General features: G+C 36.5%; 1 protein-coding gene and 1 long non-coding RNA gene across 2 annotated transcripts; one reads left to right on the forward strand and one right to left on the reverse strand.

The window, feature by feature from the left end:
* Positions 1–9,251: 9,251 nt before the first annotated feature.
* On the reverse strand, positions 9,252–18,038 carry LOC127904990 (uncharacterized). Its single transcript, XR_008058520.1, has 2 exons — positions 16,773–18,038; positions 9,252–9,368 (listed from the first exon to the last, which is right to left on the reverse strand). It is a non-coding gene; the product is annotated as an uncharacterized LOC127904990 (long non-coding RNA).
* Positions 18,039–19,415: 1,377 nt separating this feature from the next.
* Positions 19,416–22,085, forward strand: LOC7453941 (squamosa promoter-binding-like protein 8). Its single transcript, XM_002301220.4, has 4 exons — positions 19,416–19,661; positions 19,932–20,647; positions 21,313–21,470; positions 21,686–22,085. The coding sequence occupies exons 2-4, from the start codon at positions 19,986–19,988 to the stop codon at positions 21,841–21,843; spliced, it is 978 nt and encodes a 325-aa protein (XP_002301256.2). The 5' UTR covers positions 19,416–19,661; positions 19,932–19,985; the 3' UTR covers positions 21,844–22,085.
* Positions 22,086–25,253: the final 3,168 nt, after the last annotated feature.

Raw genomic sequence — 25,253 nt, forward strand, 5'->3', positions numbered from 1 at the left:
TATTTAGCTTCAGTTAAATAGTATGGTGGCTTCCAGAATTGCTTTCTTCTGAGTATTGTATCTTGCTAGGCCACCGACTGCCGCTTTCATCTTAATATTGGATTAGATCTTGATGGTCCAGCTGGGAATATGCCGTTGTATATTTCATCCTAATTTCATTCTACTTCATTTCAAGTAAATTATGAACATATTATATGCTTCAACATATGGACTATTACAAATGCATGGTGTATTGTTGTTTATACCTTTTTAAAGCTTGAGTGCATGCATCCAACTTCAGTTTTAAAATGTTAGAGAAATAAAAATGGTCGCTTGTTTTGCAATCGGTGCCCCCCCCCAGAAAACTTAGCACGCGTAATTGCAGATATTGCATCATGATAGTTTAGGAAAAAACTATTCTGGTTTGGTCACTGAAGACGATACTTAATAGTTCTGATATTGAACACGTAATAACATTTTTGTTGATCTATAATGGCTGTGATGATGCCCCATATAGCTTATGTTAATCTATAAATGTTCCTCCTATAAGATAGATAACGAGACCAAGCTATGGTGTTTATTTTTCTGGAGTTGCTTTTATACCCAATAGGGTCATTGCCTGGTTCAGTGACAAGGATTGGTGAGAATAAAACTTGAAAGCAGCCAATTGCAGGATAAAACTCTCCCTTATTTCTCCCTCCGAAGGAACATCTTGTTAATTGCTTGTTATCCTATTATTATCACCCTGCTTGGGGTTAAAATTTATTTATTTTTACTTTAAATTATATATTTTTTATGTTTGGTGTTAATTTTAAAAATAAAAAATATTATTTTAATAAATTTCTAAAAAAACCAATTTAAAAACTAACTTCTACTGTAATTGTAATTTTAAATACTTGCTACGCGAATTGGATGTCAGAAAAGAAAGGTGTCAGGTTTGGGACCATATGACTTTTAAGACTTCACATGGTCTCCGCGCAGCTGTACGAAAATTGGTAACCCCCTTGTGTTTACCTTCTTTTCTTTCTCTCTCTCTCTCTCTTTTTTTTTTTTTTTTGTCTCTTCTCATCTAGTACACTGACATGACCCTGACTTATCAACAACGAAGTACTGTACAAATCTGTGCCAACCTCTTTCTATCTGTACTCTGCAGGATGAGCCTATATCTAGGGCATTTCAGATGCTCAAATGCTGGATTTGTGATTAATTGCTCTCTGTCTTGATAATTCTGGAATTTGGAAATTGATTTCACTACCTATGTATCTTGATTATTCAGCTTTAGTTTGAAACTTAATGACGACAGTTTGGTTTTGGGGATAAATGTTAGCATCTATCTCTTCCTTTGTGCCTTGCCTCGAGGGCTTCCGGGATAGAAATCTTGAACTTCCAAGGACAGAGATGCAGTTCCAGTCTTGAGAGCAGGTGTGGCATCCGCCTGATTTAATGATATCTTCGAGTTTTCCTCCCATAATTCCATTTTCCATTTTAGGATGGAACCTAACTGGATATTGGTGAACTTTTGTGGGATCATATGTTAGTGTATATATTCGATTAATTACATGTCATACCAATTTTATTTATGTAAAAAATAATTTTATTATTAATAAAGATATTTTGTTTAATATTTATTTTTGTATGATTAATAAATTTAGAATAAAGATAAATTTATTAAAAAAAAATATGTTGCAAATAAAATTATAAAATTACTCTTATTATAAAGATTTGAATTACATCTTATCATTGTTTCTAAGGTATGCTTTGGTTACCATCTCAGAAAAGAAGAGACGAAGATAATAGTGATAGAAGGGATAAATTTAAATTATTATTTTCCCGACATTTATATAAATGTTTTGAAAAACCCATCTTTTTATCACTTATTAAAATCTCATGTTCGTTAATTGTCCATGTATTCACGTAAACATAATTTAGAACTAAATTGATCTCATTCTTATTTCGTAGATAATGGGATAAGCATGAAATTCTTAGTCAAATAGTTGGTATGCTATCGATTATCATTAAAAAAAAAAAAATTGGTCTGATAAACTAATTACCAGTCATCAACCTAATGAATATAGCAACCTTTTCTACCGTGACATCGTTTTACATGTACAAGCTGTGAATTCATGCCCAGAGACAGCAAAAGTAAGAAGATTCGTGGGAGTTATATATGCTTCTGTTGTTTGGTGGTTGTTTGTTTGTTTTTTACTGGCAGGGAACGGCCGGGTTCTGTTGTCCTTGACAGGAAATTTGGATTCATTACATAGCAGGCAAGCACAATTACCATATCATAATTAAAACATGATTGCTGGTTAATCTCATGGATGGTGCTTGCATCTAGCTTTTAAAGAATACAACTGTGGTTCCTGGTAAGCCTCTATTGCTTCCCTTACCCATGCTGAGACGAAGTTGTCTCATATATGATGCTGCTGGTTACAGTAGTGACAGAACGAAACTAATTTCTCTTTTTTTGAATGAAAGAAGTGGTGATTTGTGTTAGCATAAACGCCATCATTGTCTTTTTTTAGATAATGATAGCACACGTTGCTATCATTTGTCCTCTTGGTTTAAGTTTAGAAAGATCATCCATGCCCAAACCGACAAAAAAAAAACTTACTTCTCAGTCTCCACATGGATTTGAATAATAAATGATAAAGAGTAATCCTCCTTTCATCACCTGAGTGAGAAATATAAGGATGTTATATATTGTAGATTATTATTCGTTCATTTCTTGGTGTTTGAGGGGTTTTAAGACATTTGACGCAGAAGTCTTGGACAACATAACGTCCATTTTGTTGAACAGGCCAGCAAGTCTACTAGACTCCATAGCTTTCTGCAGAGATATTAACCTGAAATTACAGAAAACAAATTGCCAAATTAGAAAGAAAAGAGAGGAGCAATTAGGATCTGAAAAGCGGTCATGGATGACATATGCGGACCTTCAGAAGGACAGCAAACGGTATAATGTGAAAATCTTAAAAGTTTTGATTTTTTTTCTCTAAAATTAGCATAGTAACCTAAAAATTTTGACGGAATAACACAACTTGAAAATTTTTTGGTAAATTAATATAATTTTACTTTGTCGCGCTTCTGAAACGCGACATTTACTAAATATCGCTTTTTCTAAATGCGGCAAGATAATTATCGGGTTTCAGAAGCACGATAACTTAACAAATCGCGTTTCAAAAGTGTGACATGTCGAGAAATTTAAATCTTGTCCTAGATCAAACATAGACAAACACAACTTCTCTCTCTCTCTAAAAATCAATGTCCACAACCCTCCTCTCTCTAAAAAAACCCACCAATCACTGGTTTTTTTGCCTTTAATTAAAACACCAAAAACTTGAACTCATCTTAGTCTCCAAGTATCCTATGATATATATTTTTCTCTTCAAGATCCGCTGCTTTCGCCACCCCAACACTTTCTAGTGCTACAGGCAAGTTAAACATACTAGATTTCTATTAAATATATGGGTTTTATATTTAATTTGTGTGTGGTTTAGTTGAAATAAAATTATTGTTTAGAGTTTAGGTTGAATTTAGGGCTTTTTTAATTAATAATAAATTAGCTATGAAAATATAATTCATCCTATCCATCTTACATTTAACCTTTCTATAAAAATGGTAAGGATATTATATCTTGATTTGAAATTTCTTGAGGAGATTATTGAAAAGAATATGTGTTTACAATCATTTATACACAACATTTGCAACACACATTTCTTTGGGTTTATTGCTTGACTAATGCATTTTTTTTATTGCAAGGTCATTGTAAAATAAAAGCCAAGAAGAAACCTAGAACCCCAGTTTCAAGTTCTTCTAATAAGAAGAAACATGGTACCTCATCCCTTAAATAGACTCAAGTCCAACCCTCTAAGACTCAAATGATAGAAGAAAATGGCAAATTGGATGGTTCATCTAAATCAGCAGCACAGTCTAGAAAAACTAACCGCTTCACTTTTCTCAGTGCTGAGATGGCTTACAGAAACAACTTCTCTAAGAAGAACGTACTGGTTGAAAGTGAAGTTTTGGTAAGTGATCTTTCTGACTCCATATTTGCGTTTATAGAAGACATCTTTATGAAAAGACAATGGGATAAACTAAATAAAGAAGCACCTACTCCACTTGTTGAACTAGTTAGGGAGTTTTATACCAATCGTGATCTTTTAATCTTGATGACCACTCTATTACTTTCATTGTTAGAGGTCAAACTCTTGAGTTCTTTCTTCTTGTCGTTATAAAGTTATATGAGCTACCTGAAATTATAGATCCTAGCCTTCCCTATAAAGGAATAAGAGCCCTTTCAAGACTTAGATGGGTGATCTATTTTTTTGGCTCTACATGACTAAAATGGTCTACCAAAGCACATGGACTACTTATGAACACTACGTTACCTTTTTACATGCTGTTAGCAAAAAATGTGCTAACAAACCTCTGGTATATTGCAAGACATATTGAGCTGACAATTAAGAAAGCTCAATTTATGTATGCTATGCTACTGATGTTCTTATTGACCTAGCCACTCACTTTATCGATGTCATACGAAAAGCTACAATTGAGAAGAAAATGAGTCTACCTTTAAGAGGGTTGATAACTAGGATAGGAATCACGATGAAAATATCCTTGCATGACAGTGAGCTAACAATCAAGATGTATGGAAAGATATCAGCTGTAACTGTTATCAAATCTGAAGCCGTGGTTAGTAAAAAAAGGTTAAATCTTTAACAATCTACCTCCTCTCAGTTCGAAACTTCTCAAACAACCCTCTACTCTCTCTTATAACAGAATAATTACTAGTATTAGCAAACAAGTTTGATAGTTTTACTGGTAAATGAGAAAAAATGATTGATACAGTTGATAAGTTGCTAACATGTATGCAATAAGATATTATATAGGTTAATGGCAGATTTGTTTAACTCAGCTTATATGTTAAACAAGCATCAATCTATTATTGGTGAATATAAGAAATAAGATTGGTGAGAAAACAAATGGGAGACAAGGAAACAGGATGCATGCAAGGGAGATGAAGCAAGCCAGGCAACCAACCAAATCAGCAGCTCACCTCGTCAGATTTCTTTTTTTGTTCTAGAATTTTACTTATTTTTAATTAGTAATGAATATCACATATTTAATATTCTGGTCTATAATAACTAGGATATTTTTTTAAGCATAGAAACCTTTATGTTGAATACTTGATACACTTTGAACTTGATGCATATAGTTGCATAACAATATCTAATGTATAATAGTTTTTTAACATATTATAAACTGTTAGGATGCAACATATTGCATGAATTATTCTTTTAGGATGTTATGAATTTTTTGCATGAAACATGTTAGAAACTGTTAGGATGTTGTTGCATAAATATTGTTAATTATTCTCATGCTACATAACATAGTTTCAATTGTATTTGCAAGTATATTTTAATAAAGTATCTATTTATGATTGAACTATCTAAACTACTTGCATACTAATTCATACTTATTATGTTTTGTCAAAAATCAACCAAATAAAAAGATTGTAAATGTCAAAATATTGGCTTTGATTAGTGAATGATTATTTGCGTTGTTAAAAGATGAATTTGTTTAGAGTGATAGTTTATCCAAATTAGATAATGAATTAGTCTAGTTTATCTTATATGATATAAAATGATTATTTTTGTAATTATCTAGTTTGTTTGGATGAATAGGAAGTTCATATAGATTTTATATATAAAAAAAAATACAAGTTATCCGAAGATAAATATTAGAGAAATATTTTTTGTAAAACATGAATAGTAGTCTGTTAAGAACATAACGGGTTAGGAAGCTTGAAGATAATGTTCTTGTCCTTATAACATGAAAATGTGTGTGTGTGTGTGTGTGTGTGAAAGGACAATCTATAACATTAAATGCAACGAGAGCAACACTGGGTAGAGTAACATTTACAGTGAAGCAAGAGTGCCCTACAAGCTAAGTAACTACACAGAGTTTCGTTACATATACTCTTGACAAACGAGTGAAGTGTGAAGAAAATTCTTGAGGAGAATTGTTTGTAAAAGAGTTAGAGAGCCTGCAAACTCCAAATGAGAGCTCTTGTGTTAACTGTTAGCAACTGGATGTTCCAATTAGAATGACAACAATTTGAAGATCATTAGGTGTTTTAGCAAGCTGCTGCAGTAGAAGACAAAATAAAGTGTTTGTCTTCACAAGTAAGGTAATATAGTTACAAAGAATTTGTAGTAAGAAATACTCCTTTTTGTAATCTTCTAAACTAATGAAAATTGTTTATCCTGGGTTTAGTTGCCTCAGATGGTTTTTTTATCTTTTGAAAAGTTCTTTAAAAGGTTTTCTTGTTGTAACCAAATAACTTGTTTATTTAAATTTTTCATACTTATGTTTATTTAGTTACTGATCAATGCTTGCAAAGTATTAACAGATTGCTTCTTAACATAAATGGAACATAAACGGGATTGTCATCTTCCTTCAGGTTCCTTCTAACATAAAGATCATGCATAACTTTTTTTTTCTCTCACCATCTTATAATTGATATTGAGTTGGTTAATGATGTAGTGTTTGGATGCAGGACCTCATGTGGTAATCTATTCATTTGCAATAAAAAATAAATAAATAAAATTGTTTTCAAACACACTCTGTAGGAAGCTAACTCTTTTGTTGACTCCCTAAACAAACAAGGTGGTAAGAGGGAGATATAATTCTAAAAATAGATATACAATATGATGTTAATTATATTATCCATATGCTTAAGCTTTAGATATCTACAATATGTTTTTTTAATGTTATGTTCATATTACATTTTTATTTATGACCATTCAATATGTTATTGTAGTGTGACCTGATCCTTGCAACAAAAAGTAGTATTTATCCTTTGTATACTATGTTACAAGTTTTACTTATGCCTTTGGTATTGTGGTGCAAAGTGTTTTTCAAAATTGTTATTCGCTTGAAAATATATCAAAATAATTTTTTCAGATTTTTTTTCTTATTTTTAACATCAGTATATCAAAATCAGCAAAAAATTCTAAAATAAAACATCAATATGATTTTTTTTCAAGACAAATACACTTTTAAAAAGCACATAAAAACAGAAGCTACCACACTCTCAAACGAGTTCATGTTGTTTTGGTGGCCACTCGCAATTTGTTGCTTTTATTTTAACAGTGCAATGACACCATCATGGTTCTGGTGCTAATTTGGTGGCCATAATTGTTAATGAGAAGATTTAGACAGAAACTAGTTATTAGATTCACGCTTTGTCGCGAGTTGAGTATTTTTTTTCTTTCTTAAAAAAAAGTTTATATGTAGATTTTTACAACGTGTTTTTGTGTATAAAAAAATTTCAAAAGGAATTCAATGCATACATCTAATTACATAAATCGAGAACTATTTACGCAACAAAAAATTTATCAAGCCCGATCCCTACCTAACCAAAGTTAATCAGTCAAACATGTGACCCGGATCATGGACTCAATTGAGTTTAACAATTTTTTTTTATCTAAGATAGACAACTATTAAATCAAGAGTCGAAAAATATCAAAGTGATTGGAAAAAAAAATCAAACTGAAATAAATTACGTTGTTTAATTAATAATCCATCAAATATTAAGTGATGAAATTGAAAAAAAAAAAGAAAAAAATGCAATTGTAACGTATAAAAACAAAACAAAAAAGACCTCGTCTCTCTGGCTAGGAATGCCCAAATTTCCTAAGCCTTATTTTTTTATATAATTTTCTTAAAGCAATGCGTCATCTGTACTGCCTAGATTCTGGTGACCTCTGGTCGCTGAAAAATCAGGCTAGTCTGTTTCAGATCAAGAGAGGCTCATTTTAAACTATATTTCAACCCGAAAAAACAAAAAAAAAAAAGTTTACCTTGAACACTTTCTAAAACATATCCATAACTTCTAGCAACTTAAAAATTAGCTTGAAATCCTATAATCAACTTGAAATAAAAATTATTTTCGGATTCAGATATGCAATTTCAGGCAAGTTTAAGGAGGGAAAACATCGTATATAAACTTTTTCTGTTAAAAGGAACTCATTAACATCAAAACCACCTATTTTTATGATCAAAATCGGTCTCAACCGAGACTTTTTCTCTCTACCTTTGGAATCCAGCGACTTTCTCTCTCCTCTCTCAAAGGAGGACTAACAAATAAGAAAAATAAAGTTTATGATCAAAATTGAATTTCATAAATTTTTAAGAACCGAAAGTTTATAATTTAAAAAAGTTAAAGGCTCAAAATGTTTAGAAAAACTATCTTTTTTATTTGTTTTTCTAATCTTTGTCCGTTATCTTTAAATCTTCTTATTTCGTAATAAATATGCTGTCATTAATCTGGTCTAGAATGATGTAATAAACAAAGAAGAGGGGCTAAAAAAATCAAATCATTACAGCAATCTATAATGAATTGTTTTTTTTTTTTAATAGCGGCGTGGATAACAATATTTTTCCGACAGCTGTTATAGTATTTTTTAATATTTTGGGGTGAAACCAGTGCATATGCATACGGTGTTGGAGACTTTATTATTTAGAAATCTTTACAAGAATAGAGAATAAACAATAACTATCAATTGTTAACTTTCAAACGAGATATTTACATGGTTTTCACGTAGCCTCTTGGATTTCTTTCTTTACCTCTTTCATTTGTTGAACGTTGTTATTCAGCCTGCAACGAAGTGAACCTGATTTAGGTTTAATTAAACATGTCGAAGTTTAAGTTAATCTGCCCTGTCATCACCCAATTTTTGGTGATTCCCCAAAATTCACTTTTTTTCAAAATAAAAATCAAAAAAATAAAATAAAGGCTGGCAATGCGGAGAAAGCCGACCAAGAAAGGCTGCAAAAATAGGCGAAAATCAAGCTGCAATTTTCGGAGGAATTTCAAGGCCCAAGTGTACGCTGTTATGCCCAAAAATAGAAAAATGCAAATTCAAAGGTCAAATTAAATGAGTATTGGACGAATTTGCATAAAAATTAAGTCCAATGACATAATTAAATTTTTAATGGGTCAATTTGATTTAATCATGGGCCAAATTAAATTTTAATTATGTTCAAGTATTAATTTGGGTCCAATTGAAGGAGTTAATTAAGTGTAAGGACTTAATTATACTTTAAGCGGGTCAAATTAATTTGAGGGCTTAATTGGTGAAAAATTAAGTTTGTGAGCTTAATTTGGACTTAATTGAAAAATCAGAATTTTAAGATACCCAATTTAATTTTTACCAAGTGAATCGATTGAAATCTGGGGCCAAACACAAAACTTGAGGGACCAATTTTGAAGCCCGAAAAACTATTTTGCCTATAAATAGCCTTCATTTTCAGCTAAGTAGGGGGGGCAATTTTGACAACATCAGGAAAAAAATACAAAAAAACCCTAAACAAAAAAAACCCTAAAACCATCACTCTCTTCTCCATTTTTGGCAGTAGCCGCCGCCCCCCTGGAGGATTTTCGGTTTTTTTTTCCTCCTCAGCCCGGTCTTCTCCCCTTTTCCAGCCGCACACAAGACCCCCCTCCTCATCAGATTTTTCCCTTCTTCTCGCCGGCCAGGAGCTTGGCTTCTCCCTCTCCAGCCGGTTCCAGCATCTTCCTCTTCCCTCACCGGCCAGCGGTAGTCCTTCCTTCACCAGCAGCCACCGCAGCTCCCCTTTCTCCATTCTCCCCCCCAGCTGCTAGCCAAGACAAACCCATTTTCTTCATCATCTCCTTTGGCCGGCAGCAGACCCAGCTCACTGCTTCCAACAGCCTTCATCGTCTCCTTCGGTGCCGTCTCCAGCTCCTCCCCCAAGCGCAGCGGCAGCCCCGCAGTCTTCTTCTTCTCCTTCAACCGACCTCAGCAGTGGCAGTTTCTGCCCACGCGACAGACACAACCGCCCAACAACTCCTTTCTCCAGCCCAGCGGCGACGCCCCTCCTCGGTCGTTCCTCCTAGAAGCCGGCAGCCACCTGAAACAGAGGAGATTAGGAAAGGAAAAGAAACGAACAGATCTGCCGCAAAACGGAGAAAAAGAGCAGAACAGAAAAAAATAAAGAACAACTAAAACCGATTGCTTTGTGTGTGTTTTTCTTGCTGTTGCAGGTGACGGTGACTCTCACCGCCGGCGGAGGAAGACAGGGAAGAAGAAGACGTTCCCGATCCACTGATTTTTGGTCTCCATCAGCGGCGGCGCGTGGCCCCACGCGCCGCCAGTGACGGTGGCGCGTTGGAACACGCGCCGCAGCTGTTCCTGCCTCCAATTCCTGTGCAGAAGGGTTCCCTTGCAATTTCTGGAGTTTTGGGGGACTGACTTGTAAATTTGGATTATTTGATGTAGTTTTTGATTTATTTTTGAATTATTATATTTGTATTGTGGATGTAAAAAGAAACAGAAAAAAGAAAAAAAAAGAAAAAGAAAAAAGAAAACAAAAGAAGAAAAAAACATAATAAAAAAATGTGTGTTTGTGCTTGTTTTTTTATTATGTTATAAAAAATAAAAAAGGCAAGAAAGAAAACAAAAAAAAAAACAAAAAAATGCATGTTTATGTTTATTTCAGGGATCCTTTTATAATGAGACGACAAAAGAATAAAGAAAGATTTAATATTTTGATCGGATCACGGTGTAGAAGTACAAACTTGTACGAAAGTTGTATTTCTAAATTCCGACGAAAAGACAAAATTTTTAAAACTTCTTTAACACATCATATCCACAAAGCAGCTTACCTCAGGTAGGGTGTGTTAGGGGTGCTAACACCTTCCCTAACCACAATCAGTCCCTTACCCGCGAATTTCTGACAAGACCAGTCAACTTGGGTTTCCTAGTAACCCTCAATTAAATACTAGGTGGCGACTCCTAACAAAATCAATTTCAATAACAGAGAGAAAAAACCGTTATCGCCAGGACGGAGACGCCGCGCGGATTTTGACGTGCGACAGAATGGCGATTCCACTGGGGAGGTATTGTTTCTGACAATATTGGACTAAGCTTTGTGTATTTGATGTGTTTAAATTTTGCCATTTTTGTCTTGTTTTATTTTATCCATCTATTTTTAGAAATGTTTCATGCATCACTTGTATTTATTTTTGAAAGCACACACAAGCTTCTAAGCTAGGTGGGGAGTAGCGGTCTGCCTCATGACTTTCAGTCGGGGTTTAGATTCGTGAAACATCCAACTATGAGCTGAGTGTTTACTCGGTAATGGCGGTCACAGGGTGCCCTGACCATTCCTTGTAAACTCCTATACTGCCTTCACGAGTGGTGGTCACTGGGCAGCTCATAGACCCTTTTGAGACCAGGTAGAAAACCCATCCATGTTCACATAATGAATAAAACTTGTCCTGAGGTTGTATGTGCTATCATTTATCTGCATTAGGGCGAACCCTTCTTGAAGCATCTTGAATTCAAGACTTGTGGGTGACAGAATGATCGTCACTCTGAAAATTTTCATTGTAGAGTTTGGGCAAGAATCAAGATTCTTGTTTCATCATACAAAAGTGACGATCATATGTCACCCCTCGAAGGGCAAGTTCATCATATAGATTGCATGTTCATACATTTTCTCATGCATGCACCAGAATAAAAGGTGTGTCCCCTATGAATCTGCAACACCCAATTTTGAGCGAAAAACATGGGAGATAAAAAACGTGCTCGTCGCAGCACTCATTTTCAAAAAGAGTTGGAGTCTCTGAACGAAAGCTTGACTCGCCTCTAGCTTACTCGAGCAAACACTTAAAAATACCTTTGGTGAAGGTCCTTCCAACCGGTTTGCTATCTTTGTTCAAACCCCAACAACTCAACCCAAAGAAACTGGGGGGCAAACATGGTCAAAAGCCTCAACACAATCCGAAGGGGAATTGCACTGCAGAATGGAGCCAGTTTTTGTCCTGCTCAAAAAAAAAAAAAAAAAAAAATTCGAAGGCTACCCCTGCTTGACCATGCCTGCAAAAATTTCTTGATTTTTTCAACCTATTCCAGTTTTTGTCGATAATTTGGCTCAAAATTCCACAAGATTTTCCTTGTCCAATGAGCCTTTCCTGTTAATAAATCATGTGTTTTCTTTTTTTGTGTTCATGCAAATAACATATTGGGCACACCTTTGTACTTACAAAACCATTACGCCAAGAATCTTTGGGCGTGTTTTTCCTTTTTCCCAAAACAACAAGCATGACCCTATGTTTTCACAAGGATTTTTGGGAAATCAAAGTTTAGTACAAAAAACAGAAATCATGTTGGTGTTTGTTCAAACAAACAAGTTCTGGAAATTCAGGTGATTCCTTAGAGAGGTAACCATACACCTAAAAAACCCAAAAAAAAAACAATGAAGTGACTCCAAAAGCTGAGTTTTATTTGCATGAATAATGAGAAATCACTCTGCATACTCGCATGAAAGCAAGGCTTACCGATCCTAAATGCATGCATTTGAGATGAAGAAAGGCCATCTTTGATAATCCTTTCACAAGGCTGAAATATATCCTTTGCAGTCTCCTTTTGAGCCTAATGCATTTTTCTTGAAATAACCTTGACTAGGATCACACCCTACACTGGGGGGGCAAGTGCCAAAAATCCTTAATGATTGAAAGTGCCCAAACAATACTGGGGGGCATAAAAAGTCTTCAACGATGAAAGTGCCCAAATAACTCTTGGGGGCATGAAAAACCTCAACGATTGAAAGTGCCCATACAAAGCTGGGGGGCATGAAGAAAAATCCAAAGGATTCAAAACTTTTGAGCAAAAACAAAAAAAGAGTCAATGCAATGGTGCTCAAAATCAAATGAAGAAAACAAAAACAAAGAGAAAGAGCCCAAGCCCAACATTGGGGGGCACCGTGGACCATTTTACAAATCAAATTCCAAGGTCCAGAAATGTATGAAAAAAAAAGGTTGGGATATAAGCACAAGTGATCTTTAGTCTTGAAATCCCTTAAACACCTTTTGAGCCTACAAATATCCTTTTCTTCATAGCCAAGAGCCCAAGCCTACATTACGTGCCTAATCAAGCCCTTTCTAATCAAAGGCAAGCAATCTGGATTGGTAGGCAATGCTTTCTCATGCGAAACAAAATCATTATTCATGCAAATAAAATGAATGCTTTGAAACACAGTTCTCAATGACCCTCAAATTGAAATTTAAACCTTTTTGACCAACCTGATGTCACTTCGTGTTCTTCACATTTTCATCGAAACACGGTTCTCATTAACCCTCAAATTGAAATTTCAACCTTTTGTGACCAACCAAATGTCACTTCACATTTTCACCAAAATCAAAACAAAACGTTTTCATCATATCTGAAAAACTCTCCATAGGAATCATTTGAATTTCTTCAGAATGAGTCTGCTTTGAATCGATGTCAAAATGATTTCTGTTTGTGGAATAGCTTTGAAATTCCAAAAAATTCTGCATGAAAACAACTCCTTGTAAATAACCAAACCTTCCTTCATATAGCCTCATCCCCAAACCTGATTTGAATACTTGCGGACATGATCAAGCTAGGGGCAATCAAAAACATCTAGTATAGTTGGCTCCATGATTCCCTTTCTAAGAAACATCGGGCAAAATTGGCAACCCTTGAGATAAAAAGGCGGAGGACAAAGAAGTATGATGATATCAAGTCTTTCCCAGGGGTTAATATCACAAGAGATGACTCGAGTAAGCAAGAGCGAAAAGAGCCATCGAAGCTTACTATCAGAGACTCAAACTTTTGAGAAAATGAGAACTCCATGAAGAAAAGAGAACTCCATGTAGAAAAGGGAACTCCATGAAGAAAGGGGACCTACATTTCTCAGGTAAGTATACATGCATATTGATCATGATACATTACTTTCATCCTTGACAGATCAGTGTCTCACCATCACCTCTTTGAGCGGGCTGTTAAGCCCTCACCATTTAGATAGTATGCTTTCTAGCCCTATCTGCCTCCATTTTTTAGTGGGCTTTCGAGCCCTCACACCTTAGATAGTATGCTTTCTAGCCTTATCTACCCTCTTTAGTGGGCCTTCGAGCCCTCACACCTTAGGTAGTGTGTTTTCTAACCTTGCCTCCATTTTTGAGTGGGCTTGCGAGCCCTCACACCTTAGGTAGTGTGCTTTCAAGCCTTATCCACCTTCTTTTTGAGTGGGCCTTCGAGCCCTCACACCTTAGGTAGTGTGTTTTCTAACCTTGCCTCCTTTTTTAGTGGGCTTTCGAGCCCTCACATCTTAGGTAGTGTGCTTTCAAGCCTTATCTACCCTCCTTTTTTTAGTGGGCTTTCGAGCCCTCACTTCTTAGGTAGCGTGCCTTCTAGCCCTATCTACCTTCTTTTTAGTGGGCCTTCGAGCCCTCACACCTTAGGTAGTGTGTTTTCTAACCTTGCCTCCATTTTTGAGTGGGCTTTCGAGCCCTCACACCTTAGATAGTATGCTTTCTAGCCCTATCTACCTCCTTTTTTAATGCGCCTTAGAGCCCTCAACCACCTTAGGTAGTGTGTTTTCCAACCCTGCCTCCTTTGTTAGTGTGCCTTCAAGCCCTCACACCTTAGATAGTATGCTTTCTAGCCCTATCTACCTCCTTTTTTAATGCGCCTTAGAGCCCTCAACCACCTTAGGTAGTGTGTTTTCCAACCCTGCCTCCTTTGTTAGTGTGCCTTCAAGCCCTCACACCTTAGATAGTATGCTTTCTACCCCTATCTACCTTCTTTTTGAGTGGGCCTTCGAGCCCTCACATCTTAGGTAGTGTGTTTTCCAACCATACCTCCTTTTTAGTGGGCCTTCGAGCCCTCACATCTTAGGTAGTGTGTTTTCCAACCCTGCCTCCTTGTTAGTGCGTCTTAGGGCCATTAACCACCTTTTAGGTAGCGTGTTTTCCAACCCTGCCTCTCTTTTTTTTTAGTACGCCTTAGGGCCATCAACCACCTTAGGTAGTGTGTTTTCCAACCCTGCCTCTTTTTTTAGTGCGCCTTAGGGCCATCAACCATCTTAGGTAGTGAGTTTTCTAACCATACCTCCTCTTTTAATGTGCCTTCGAGCCCTCGCACCTTAGGTAGTGTGTTTTCCAACCATGCCTCCTTTTTAATGTGCCTTCGAGCCATCACACCTTAGGTAGCGTGTTTTCCTAACCCTGCCTCCTTTTTAATGTGCCTTCGAGCCATCAACCATCTTAGGTAGTGAGTTTTCTAACCATACCTCCTCTTTTAATGTGCCTTCGAGCCCTCGCACCTTAGGTAGTGTGTTTTCCAACCATGCCTCCTTTTTAATGTGCCTTCGAGCCATCACACCTTAGGTAGCGTGTTTTCCTAACCCTGCCTCCTTTTTAATGCTCCTTCGAGCCATCAACTACCTTAGGTAGTGAGTTTTCCAACCATACCTCCTTCTTAATGTGCCTTCGAGCCATCAACCATCTTAGGTAGTGAGTTTTCTAACCATACCTCCTCTTTTAATGTGCCTTCGAGCCCTCGCACCTTAGGTAGTGTGTTTTCCAACCATGCCTCCTTTTTAATGTGCCTTCGAGCCCTCACACCTTAGGTAGTGTGTTTCCTAACCATGCCTCCTTTTTTAGTGCGCCTTAGGGCCGTCAACCATTTTAGGTAGTGCGTTTTCCAACTATGCCTCCTTTTTAGTGTGCCTTCAAGCCGTCAACCACCTTAGGTAGTGTGTTTTCCAACCATGCCTCCTTTTTAATGTGCCTTCGAGCCATCACACCTTAGGTAGCGTGTTTTCCTAACCCTGCCTCCTTTTTAATGCTCCTTCGAGCCATCAACCACCTTAGGTAGTGAGTTTTCTAACCATACCTCCTCTTTTAAGTGCGCCTTAGAGCCAACAATCACCTTAGGTAGTGTGTTTTCTAACCATACCTCCTTTTTAATGTGCCTTCGAGCCATCACACCTTAGGTAGCGTGTTTTCCAACCCTGCCTCCTTTTTTGAATGTGCCTTCGAGCCCTCACCTCTTAGGTAGTGCGTTGTCCAACCCTGCCTCTTTTTAAGAGCTCTTTCGAGTCCTAACCTTAGGTAGTGTGTCTTTCTAACCCTACCTCCTTTCGAGTACGCTTTCTAACCCTCAAGAGGATTCATCATTCCTCAACAAGATGAGTCAATCATATTTCATCCTTGTTTTTCTTCTTTACAATGCTTACTATCTAAATTCTCTCACGAGACTTTCTACCGTAAGCATTGTAAAGAGGGGGGCAACTGTCATCACCCAATTTTTGGTGATTCCCCAAAATTCACTTTTTTTCAAAATAAAAATCAAAAAAATAAAATAAAGGCTGGCAATGCGGAGAAAGCCGACCAAGAAAGGCTGCAAAAATAGGCGAAAATCAAGCTGCAATTTTCGGAGGAATTTCAAGGCCCAAGTGTACGCTGTTATGCCCAAAAATAGAAAAATGCAAATTCAAAGGTCAAATTAAATGAGTATTGGACGAATTTGCATAAAAATTAAGTCCAATGACATAATTAAATTTTTAATGGGTCAATTTGATTTAATCATGGGCCAAATTAAATTTTAATTATGTTCAAGTATTAATTTGGGTCCAATTGAAGGAGTTAATTAAGTGTAAGGACTTAATTATACTTTAAGCGGGTCAAATTAATTTGAGGGCTTAATTGGTGAAAAATTAAGTTTGTGAGCTTAATTTGGACTTAATTGAAAAATCAGAATTTTAAGATACCCAATTTAATTTTTACCAAGTGAATCGATTGAAATCTGGGGCCAAACACAAAACTTGAGGGACCAATTTTGAAGCCCGAAAAACTATTTTGCCTATAAATAGCCTTCATTTTCAGCTAAGTAGGGGGGGCAATTTTGACAACATCAGGAAAAAAATACAAAAAAACCCTAAACAAAAAAAACCCTAAAACCATCACTCTCTTCTCCATTTTTGGCAGTAGCCGCCGCCCCCCTGGAGGATTTTCGGTTTTTTTTTCCTCCTCAGCCCGGTCTTCTCCCCTTTTCCAGCCGCACACAAGACCCCCCTCCTCATCAGATTTTTCCCTTCTTCTCGCCGGCCAGGAGCTTGGCTTCTCCCTCTCCAGCCGGTTCCAGCATCTTCCTCTTCCCTCACCGGCCAGCGGTAGTCCTTCCTTCACCAGCAGCCACCGCAGCTCCCCTTTCTCCATTCTCCCCCCCAGCTGCTAGCCAAGACAAACCCATTTTCTTCATCATCTCCTTTGGCCGGCAGCAGACCCAGCTCACTGCTTCCAACAGCCTTCATCGTCTCCTTCGGTGCCGTCTCCAGCTCCTCCCCCAAGCGCAGCGGCAGCCCCGCAGTCTTCTTCTTCTCCTTCAACCGACCTCAGCAGTGGCAGTTTCTGCCCACGCGACAGACACAACCGCCCAACAACTCCTTTCTCCAGCCCAGCGGCGACGCCCCTCCTCGGTCGTTCCTCCTAGAAGCCGGCAGCCACCTGAAACAGAGGAGATTAGGAAAGGAAAAGAAACGAACAGATCTGCCGCAAAACGGAGAAAAAGAGCAGAACAGAAAAAAATAAAGAACAACTAAAACCGATTGCTTTGTGTGTGTTTTTCTTGCTGTTGCAGGTGACGGTGACTCTCACCGCCGGCGGAGGAAGACAGGGAAGAAGAAGACGTTCCCGATCCACTGATTTTTGGTCTCCATCAGCGGCGGCGCGTGGCCCCACGCGCCGCCAGTGACGGTGGCGCGTTGGAACACGCGCCGCAGCTGTTCCTGCCTCCAATTCCTGTGCAGAAGGGTTCCCTTGCAATTTCTGGAGTTTTGGGGGACTGACTTGTAAATTTGGATTATTTGATGTAGTTTTTGATTTATTTTTGAATTATTATATTTGTATTGTGGATGTAAAAAGAAACAGAAAAAAGAAAGAAAAAGAAAAAGAAAAAAGAAAACAAAAGAAGAAAAAAACATAATAAAAAAATGTGTGTTTGTGCTTGTTTTTTTATTATGTTATAAAAAATAAAAAAGGCAAGAAAGAAAACAAAAAAAAAAACAAAAAAATGCATGTTTATGTTTATTTCAGGGATCCTTTTATAATGAGACGACAAAAGAATAAAGAAGGATTTAATATTTTGATCGGATCACGGTGTAGAAGTACAAACTTGTACGAAAGTTGTATTTCTAAATTCCGACGAAAAGACAAAATTTTTAAAACTTCTTTAACACATCATATCCACAAAGCAGCTTACCTCAGGTAGGGTGTGTTAGGGGTGCTAACACCTTCCCTAACCACAATCAGTCCCTTACCCGCGAATCTCTGACAAGACCAGTCAACTTGGGTTTCCTAGTAACCCTCAATTAAATACTAGGTGGCGACTCCTAACAAAATCAATTTCAATAACAGAGAGAAAAAACCGTTATCGCCAGGACGGGGACGCCGCGCGGATTTTGACGTGCGACATGCCCTATGGATTTCAAGGTTGTAATAGAAAGATCATTTAACAGAATATTTTGAAAACAGTTGATTCTAATCACGGTTTCTATACTGGGTGCATGATACGTCTCATTGATTCATAATAAACCAGAAGGACCATTTATAATTACAGGCATATATATCATGCACAAATAGTTTGGTTCTCAGCACAAAAGGTATTTAAAACAAGGGAAAATGTGGTTGCGAGAAGGGACAATCCCATCTTGCAATTATCTCAATTAATGTTCTTTTTTTCTTTTTAACGATGAAGTGTTTTTTTTTTTTTATTCGAGGAAACTCCACACCTCGGAAAACATATTTTATGGGCCCAGATGAACGAGTAAAACATTGATTGTCCCAGGATTTTACAAAAGATACACGCTCTGACTCGAACTCGAGACCTGTTATGCAGATCTCAAGCCCTTTACCATCACGTCACGCCTCTTTAAGACAGATGAAGTGTTTTTGCCCACTCCTTACAGTTATGGAATATGCTTGATAGAGTCATGGTGTTGTGCTTGTCCCTTTCGAAACACACAAGGTACGTAGAGTTTCTAAAATGAAAGCAGGGATTAGAAATAATAGATCAGTAGAGAATGTGGAGCAGAAACTTAAACACGGACAGTCACAATGACGACCCTTCCGTGCGACTTGATCAAGATCAGCAAGGGCAAAACAGCAAGTAGGCCCCCAAGTTCTTCAGCAAGAAACTGCGTTGCTTTTTAACCCTTTTACCAGAAACAACAACACTGTTGTTATTGTAGCTAGCTAAGCATTCACTGCAAGGTAGCAAACATCCAGATTTTCTATAATTAAATCCTTACTGGTTGGGGGCTTGGCTTGTGGGTTTTTATTCCATAACTTCCAGGTTATCATAACCTCAATTAAATTTAACTGAATTACAGGCACTAGGTTTATTTTTCCATAACAGAAGAGTGAAGCCACCGAATGACTTGAAATCATTGTAAAATCACCCTAATTTCTGACCCCAGCCATTTATTTTGAACTTCGGCACAGAATTTGATTTCAGTGGCTTTAACAACAAATATGTTGCCATCAAATGGGTAAAATGGTAGTTTTGATATTCACTTGCACACGACCCACCTACCTCTGCACAAGCCGCCTCATAACTCAGTTTCTCTCAGCCTCGGAGACTCTCACCTAGCTAGAGAGAGAGTGGTTTTTTTGTCTTGAAAGTCATAGACAGGGAGCTAAATGAAGAAAAGAGAGGGGACGGTAGAAGATTGAGACTTTGAGAGTTTAAATTATTGTGCACACAGCACACCCCAACCCCAGTTAAATAGAAATTCGCATCCTCTTCTTCTCTTTTTCAGTTCACTGACTGAGTTTTTCATAGGTGAGAGTTTTTTATTTATTTATTTATAACTTACAAACTGTTTGTGATATGCCATAAAAACCCACCTTAACTCCAACATGTCTCCTAAGGACACTCCTACCTCTCAGAAAGCAGAAACTCCACATCAACAAAAACCAATCAAAGCAAAATAATAATAATATTCAAGAAAGATCAAATCTTTCCAATCTCCTTTTCGTTTCTTTTCTTTATCATCTATAACCCCCCTCCTCTTGATCATAACTTCTTTCTTTCTTTCTGTGTCTTTTACAGGTAAGGTAGAGCTAGCTAGATTGATTAAGCTTTCGATATTATCTTGAAACAAAAATGTTGGAGTACGAATGGGGAAACCCATCAACAATGATGCTATCAGGAGGCGATGAACAAGCTGCGACCAACCAAGAAGTACAGCACCTAAATCGTCAAGCCAACATTTTCGATCACTACACGCACTCTTTCAACGACAACCACCTCATCCCTCAACAAACCTCTTCGACCTTAATGTTTCAGAACCACCCCACTGCCACCAACTCTGCACATCATAGTTTCAACTCTCTTTTCGACCCTCGCGCTTACACCGGTTCCGGTGCCTCCTCTTATTCCGCCAACGATACCTCCCTCCTTTCTCTTGACTCAATCCCAACAATCACATCAGTTGCAACTGCAACCCCTTATTTCCTTATACCAAAAGGCGAGGAAATTTCTCGGCCTTCTGATTTGATCACTTCAAGGATAGGACTGAATTTAGGGGGAAGAACTTATTTTTCTTCGGCTGAGGATGATTTTGTGAAGCGGCTATACCGCCGGTCTAGACCACTTGATCCCGGTTCTTCGTCAAATGCTTTAAGATGTCAAGCTGAAGGATGCAATGCTGATCTTACCCATGCTAAACACTACCATAGACGCCATAAAGTCTGTGAGTTTCACTCTAAAGCTTCTACTGTCATCGCAGCCGGGTTGACCCAGCGATTCTGCCAGCAGTGTAGCAGGTTCTTTTGAAATTACATTATTGCCCTCCCCACTAACTTTTCTCCATTTCACACCACGTTTTGTAGATGCTGACAGTAATGAACTGACGATGAGGATGACGACCCTGTGATGAAAATTACGGGAATACCCCTGTTATTATTTCATTTTTTAAGTGTTTATGATGTGGCCGATGACTGGTTCGGAATGCATGGGGTAATCCCGAGGGCATTTGAGTCCGTTGCGCATACCATTTTGTTTTTTTTTTTTTTCCTGTTTCCTTGTATAATAATGGCAGCATTACATATTTTGAATTAGTCTAATTTAATTAATAAAATGCAGTTTAGTAAATTGAAATTACAAAGACAACCTCCATATACTTTCTTATTTTCAATTGTCCCGTCGAGTCCTTTTCTGTCTTTGACATCCCGACATGCTCACAAAACGACTCACCTGACGATAATACCCCTGGACTTATGTTTTGCTGCCAATGATTGCTTGTGCCGTACATTTGGAAATCCCGAGGGCATTTGTGTCCGTATGTTCTTATAGAGACAACATGAGTTTCTTTTACGTACTACTGTTCGTTTTCTCTTTATATATATATAGACAATATATAACTAATTAACAATACTGAGTAAGGTTTTGATTAATTAATTGTGATTAGTTACATTAAGATCTTGTACAGGTTTCATATTCTCTCGGAATTTGATAATGGAAAGCGTAGTTGCAGAAAGAGATTGGCTGATCACAATCGTCGCAGGCGAAAATCACACCAAGTTAATCAAGAAAATCAGAGATCACAGCTAGAAAATGCTGCTAATCCCTCATCTGACATTCTCACAAGTAAGCTCCATTTGCAATGTTCACACACACGCACAGAGATATATATATCTAACAATTTCTTCTTTGCAACTAATGTCACATTGAATCATCTATTAGATATTTTTATGATTCGTTTATGTTTTTGTAAGATCAATAAATATATATATAGCCTCATAATCACAATCAACTTCGTGATTCTTTTTTTTTAACTTTGTTGGGGGTGGGGGTAATTATAGGGTCTCCACTTGACTCTGGTGCTCACTCTACTTCATCGGCGACTACCGTAGCGATATCGCCACCTCGAATGTCTTTGGATTGTTTCAAGCAAAGAGCATATCAAGCTACGGCTCCCTCTTTTACATCATCAAGCTCACCTTTTATCTCGAGAGGATAAAAAGGGTCAATGAAATGAAGAAGGATTTAGTGGATTAACTAAGCAGTAACATATATAGTGTTACTCTCAAGTGTTATATACTTACTTTTCCTTCTTAACTTGCCCTCTCTTTATTGATTATTGTTCATTTAATGCTCACTCTTAGATTGTGTTAGTAAAATCAAATGTAGTATCTGCTCTCTGCTAATGTTTTTTCTCTCCTCAAACGATAAAATAACTATTTATGTAGAATACCTTCCATATGTTTTTCTGTATTTACTAGAAGGAATCTCCAGAAAGGAAAAGGGTTTTCATTGCCGGGAGGACTTTTCAAATAGAAGTATCTGTTTCTTTCAGAAATGGTTAGGTAGGCACGGGGATGCACGATTAGCTAGTATCATTCTGGGCATTCCATTATTATCCCTTTGTCGGATCCTGACCTTGGAAAAGGGCAGGAATTAAACATGCATAAGTAAACACAAAACAAGATGCGTTGCAATAGAAATTTAAAAGAAGATCAAGTCGTCTCTGTGAGCTTGTGAGTAGGGATAAAAATTTAATCTACACCTATAGGAATGAATGAGTGGTTTTTTTGGATTGTTATATTAAAGTAGTGAACAAGTATAAATATTGTTTTGGTAGTGATGAAGTATAAGTATGGTGAAATTCAATTCGAAACTTAATCAATTCATTATAATCCATATTTGTGATATGCTGCAGTAAAGCATATTTAGAGGGTGTGTGGCACAATTTTGTTTTTGTTTTTAGGTAATTTTCAAAATTATTTGTGGTTTGAAAAAATATTAAATTAATATTTTTTTAGTGTTTTTTATAGTTTTGATATGATGATATAAAATATATAAAAAAAAATTGAATAAAATTTCGTTTTAAGTGTATTGATTAATTAATTAATACCAATCAATGATTAGAGCTTAGAACAAATGAGCTCATCTCCCTTTTAGCTATCTTTTTCGCTCTCTCTACGTGGTTTTTTTCCCTCCGTGTGGAATTTAGTGCTGTAAATGTTAAGACAGCCTATTATTAGCCACGTTACCTCTAGCTAGCTGCACCTACCAGGCCAGGGGAAAGTCTTGCAAGGTTGGGTTTAGTCTTTCGGCTTTTGGCTCAAGTCTTGCAAGATCGTGTTTAGTCATTCGGCTATTGGCTTATAGATGTTGGACACCAAATTCAGTGGCATTATCGGACAAGAGATTTTGCCTACCTCTTTTGCAATTTTCTTGGCTTGGAGGTGACATTTGATCATGTGAGGTTTTATTGACGCATCGATCCTTTGGTCTGTAGCAAAGAATAATTACAAGTGAATTCAAAAAAACTATCTGACCATAATCATATGATTACTTACTTCGCGATGGCTAGTAAGTATCCACCCATCAAAGTGTTTTGGTGAAACATAATCCAGGTCGGGTGATAATTGTGGGTCCTTACCTCCTCCTTTTTGTGCTTGTTTTAGTATTGTTTATTATGATTTCTTGGCACCGTATTTTAAGAAATTATTGTAATTATAAGAAACTCTAAAAGACAGGTTTTTCATTGTAGCAATTCGATGTTTCTCTAGTTTTTTTTTTTAATTTGGTCTTTAATCTTTGTTTTTCTTTAATTGTGTCCTTCTATCCCAAAAAATCATGGCTAATTTATTAATAATTGTTAAGGAGGGATAAAATTTAAACAAAAGGAAAAAAAAGTGTAAAACAAGGAGGAAAAGGTGGCGGTTTCAAAAAAGAAACCAAAAGTATACTTCGGTCCTCTTAAATAACAAATGATAACTTTTCGATCCCTAAAAATTTTAAAAATTCAATTGTAGTACAAAATGTCATTTTTCTTATTCTTTTAGTTTCTAGTTTGAGGTAGAAGATAGAAAGTCACTAGATTCTGTTGATTGGAAAAAAAAATATCGTTTGATAAAGATTTTGACCATCAAAATAGTCGATCTTGGTGTCTACACATTATATTTGATGAGAAGAGTTACAGTAAAATGTTTTTTCACCTTCAGATTGTCTGGAAAAAAAAAGTAGATCTAACCAAAGAAAGCTTTTGGGTTTTAGATTGATTTTTTTTTTGTTATTGGACTTTTATTTGTATTATTTGAAACATAAATGGGTTTATTTAGGTCACCAGAATGTTTTTGGGTCAAAAAATGGTTAAAATAGATTTTTTGGGTGTTAAACACCCTGATCGACTTTCTTGTAACATCTTGTCGCTAGAATCTAGGTAGAGTAGGCGAAGCGTCACCTTTTTTTTCAAAAAAAAAAACAAGGGCGGACGACTTAGAAAAAAAAAGTAGGCCTAGGCATGCGAGCTGCCTCAACCACTGCACGAGGGCCTTTTTTTGGGAGCCCAAGCACACGGGGCCACCCGAGCCTACATGTTATGCCTTTTTCCCCTTCTTTTTATTATTTTTTCTAGATTTTTTTATAATTTGATCATTCATAATCGGGCTTTTCTTCATTTTTTGGATTGGTTTTTTTCCCAATTTGATCCTTTCCAGTTGGCCTTTTTCCCTTTCTTTCAAATTGATCATTCAAAATTGGGTTTTTTTAGTTTTCATCCTTATTGTTTTCTAATTTTATCCTTTAATATTATATTATTTTTTATTAGAAAACATAATTTGTTTCAGTTTGATATTTTTAGATTTATCGCGATCACAAACAAATGCCTCGATATTTAGTTAGTTCTCTGTTTTGCGAGTGTCTATTTTTCTATTGTTAAACCCGATTGAGTTCATGACCTGAGTCATGGATTTGACTGGTTAACTTTAATTGGTTAGGAATTGGATTTCATAATTTATTTTGGTTGCACAAATAATTCTTGATTTATTTAATTAAATTCATGCATAAACTTTTCATTTCAATTGAGATTTTTCTCAAGTCACAAAATGTGTAGGAAATGCTGACATATTCATTTTTTTGTATTGAAAAAAAAGAAGAATTTATCTCATTCATGGTGGAACACCAATTAGATATCTAGTTACCTTAATAGTTAAAACAAAATGGGATTGAATAATGTAGATATTATAGCTTTTTGTTTCTTGTCTTCAATTTTATTTTCAACTCAATTTGTAAATTTTTGTTGATGAAGGAAAAATTCAATGACAGGGGTTAAAAGTGGAGGACAAAGAGAAAAGTCATAGCGGACCTATGTTTTGGGGATAAATATCATTTTCTTCCTTTTACTTATATTTTTTAACCTTGATAATCCATCAAATTCTTCAAAATTCAATTTTAATCCAAAAATTTATTTGTCTTATTTTTCAATGAATGGGTTTTAAAGAGGTGGGAGAAACTTGTCAAATTCTAGTTAAGAAGAGAGAGAAAAGTTGGTTGAAACAAATTCAGCAATAAAAAAGGTCTATCATGGTGTCAACAAATTCAATTAAGAGAGCTTGATAATGATTGTTTTTGTATCTAAACATC

The sequence above is a fragment of the Populus trichocarpa genome, chromosome 2 (genome assembly GCF_000002775.5).
Source record: "Populus trichocarpa isolate Nisqually-1 chromosome 2, P.trichocarpa_v4.1, whole genome shotgun sequence".
Taxonomy (NCBI): domain Eukaryota; kingdom Viridiplantae; phylum Streptophyta; class Magnoliopsida; order Malpighiales; family Salicaceae; genus Populus; species Populus trichocarpa.

What these genes read in the sequence shown, in the direction of transcription:
- LOC7453941 (XM_002301220.4), top strand. Translation starts at nt 19,986, where the DNA reads ATGTTGGAGTACGAATGGGGAAACCCATCAACAATGATGCTATCAGGA. An exon ending in TTCTGCCAGCAGTGTAGCAG is followed by an intron (nt 20,648 to 21,312) that starts GTTCTTTTGAAA and finishes GATCTTGTACAG; the next exon opens with GTTTCATATTCTCTCGGAAT. An exon ending in CTCATCTGACATTCTCACAA is followed by an intron (nt 21,471 to 21,685) that starts GTAAGCTCCATT and finishes GGGTAATTATAG; the next exon opens with GGTCTCCACTTGACTCTGGT.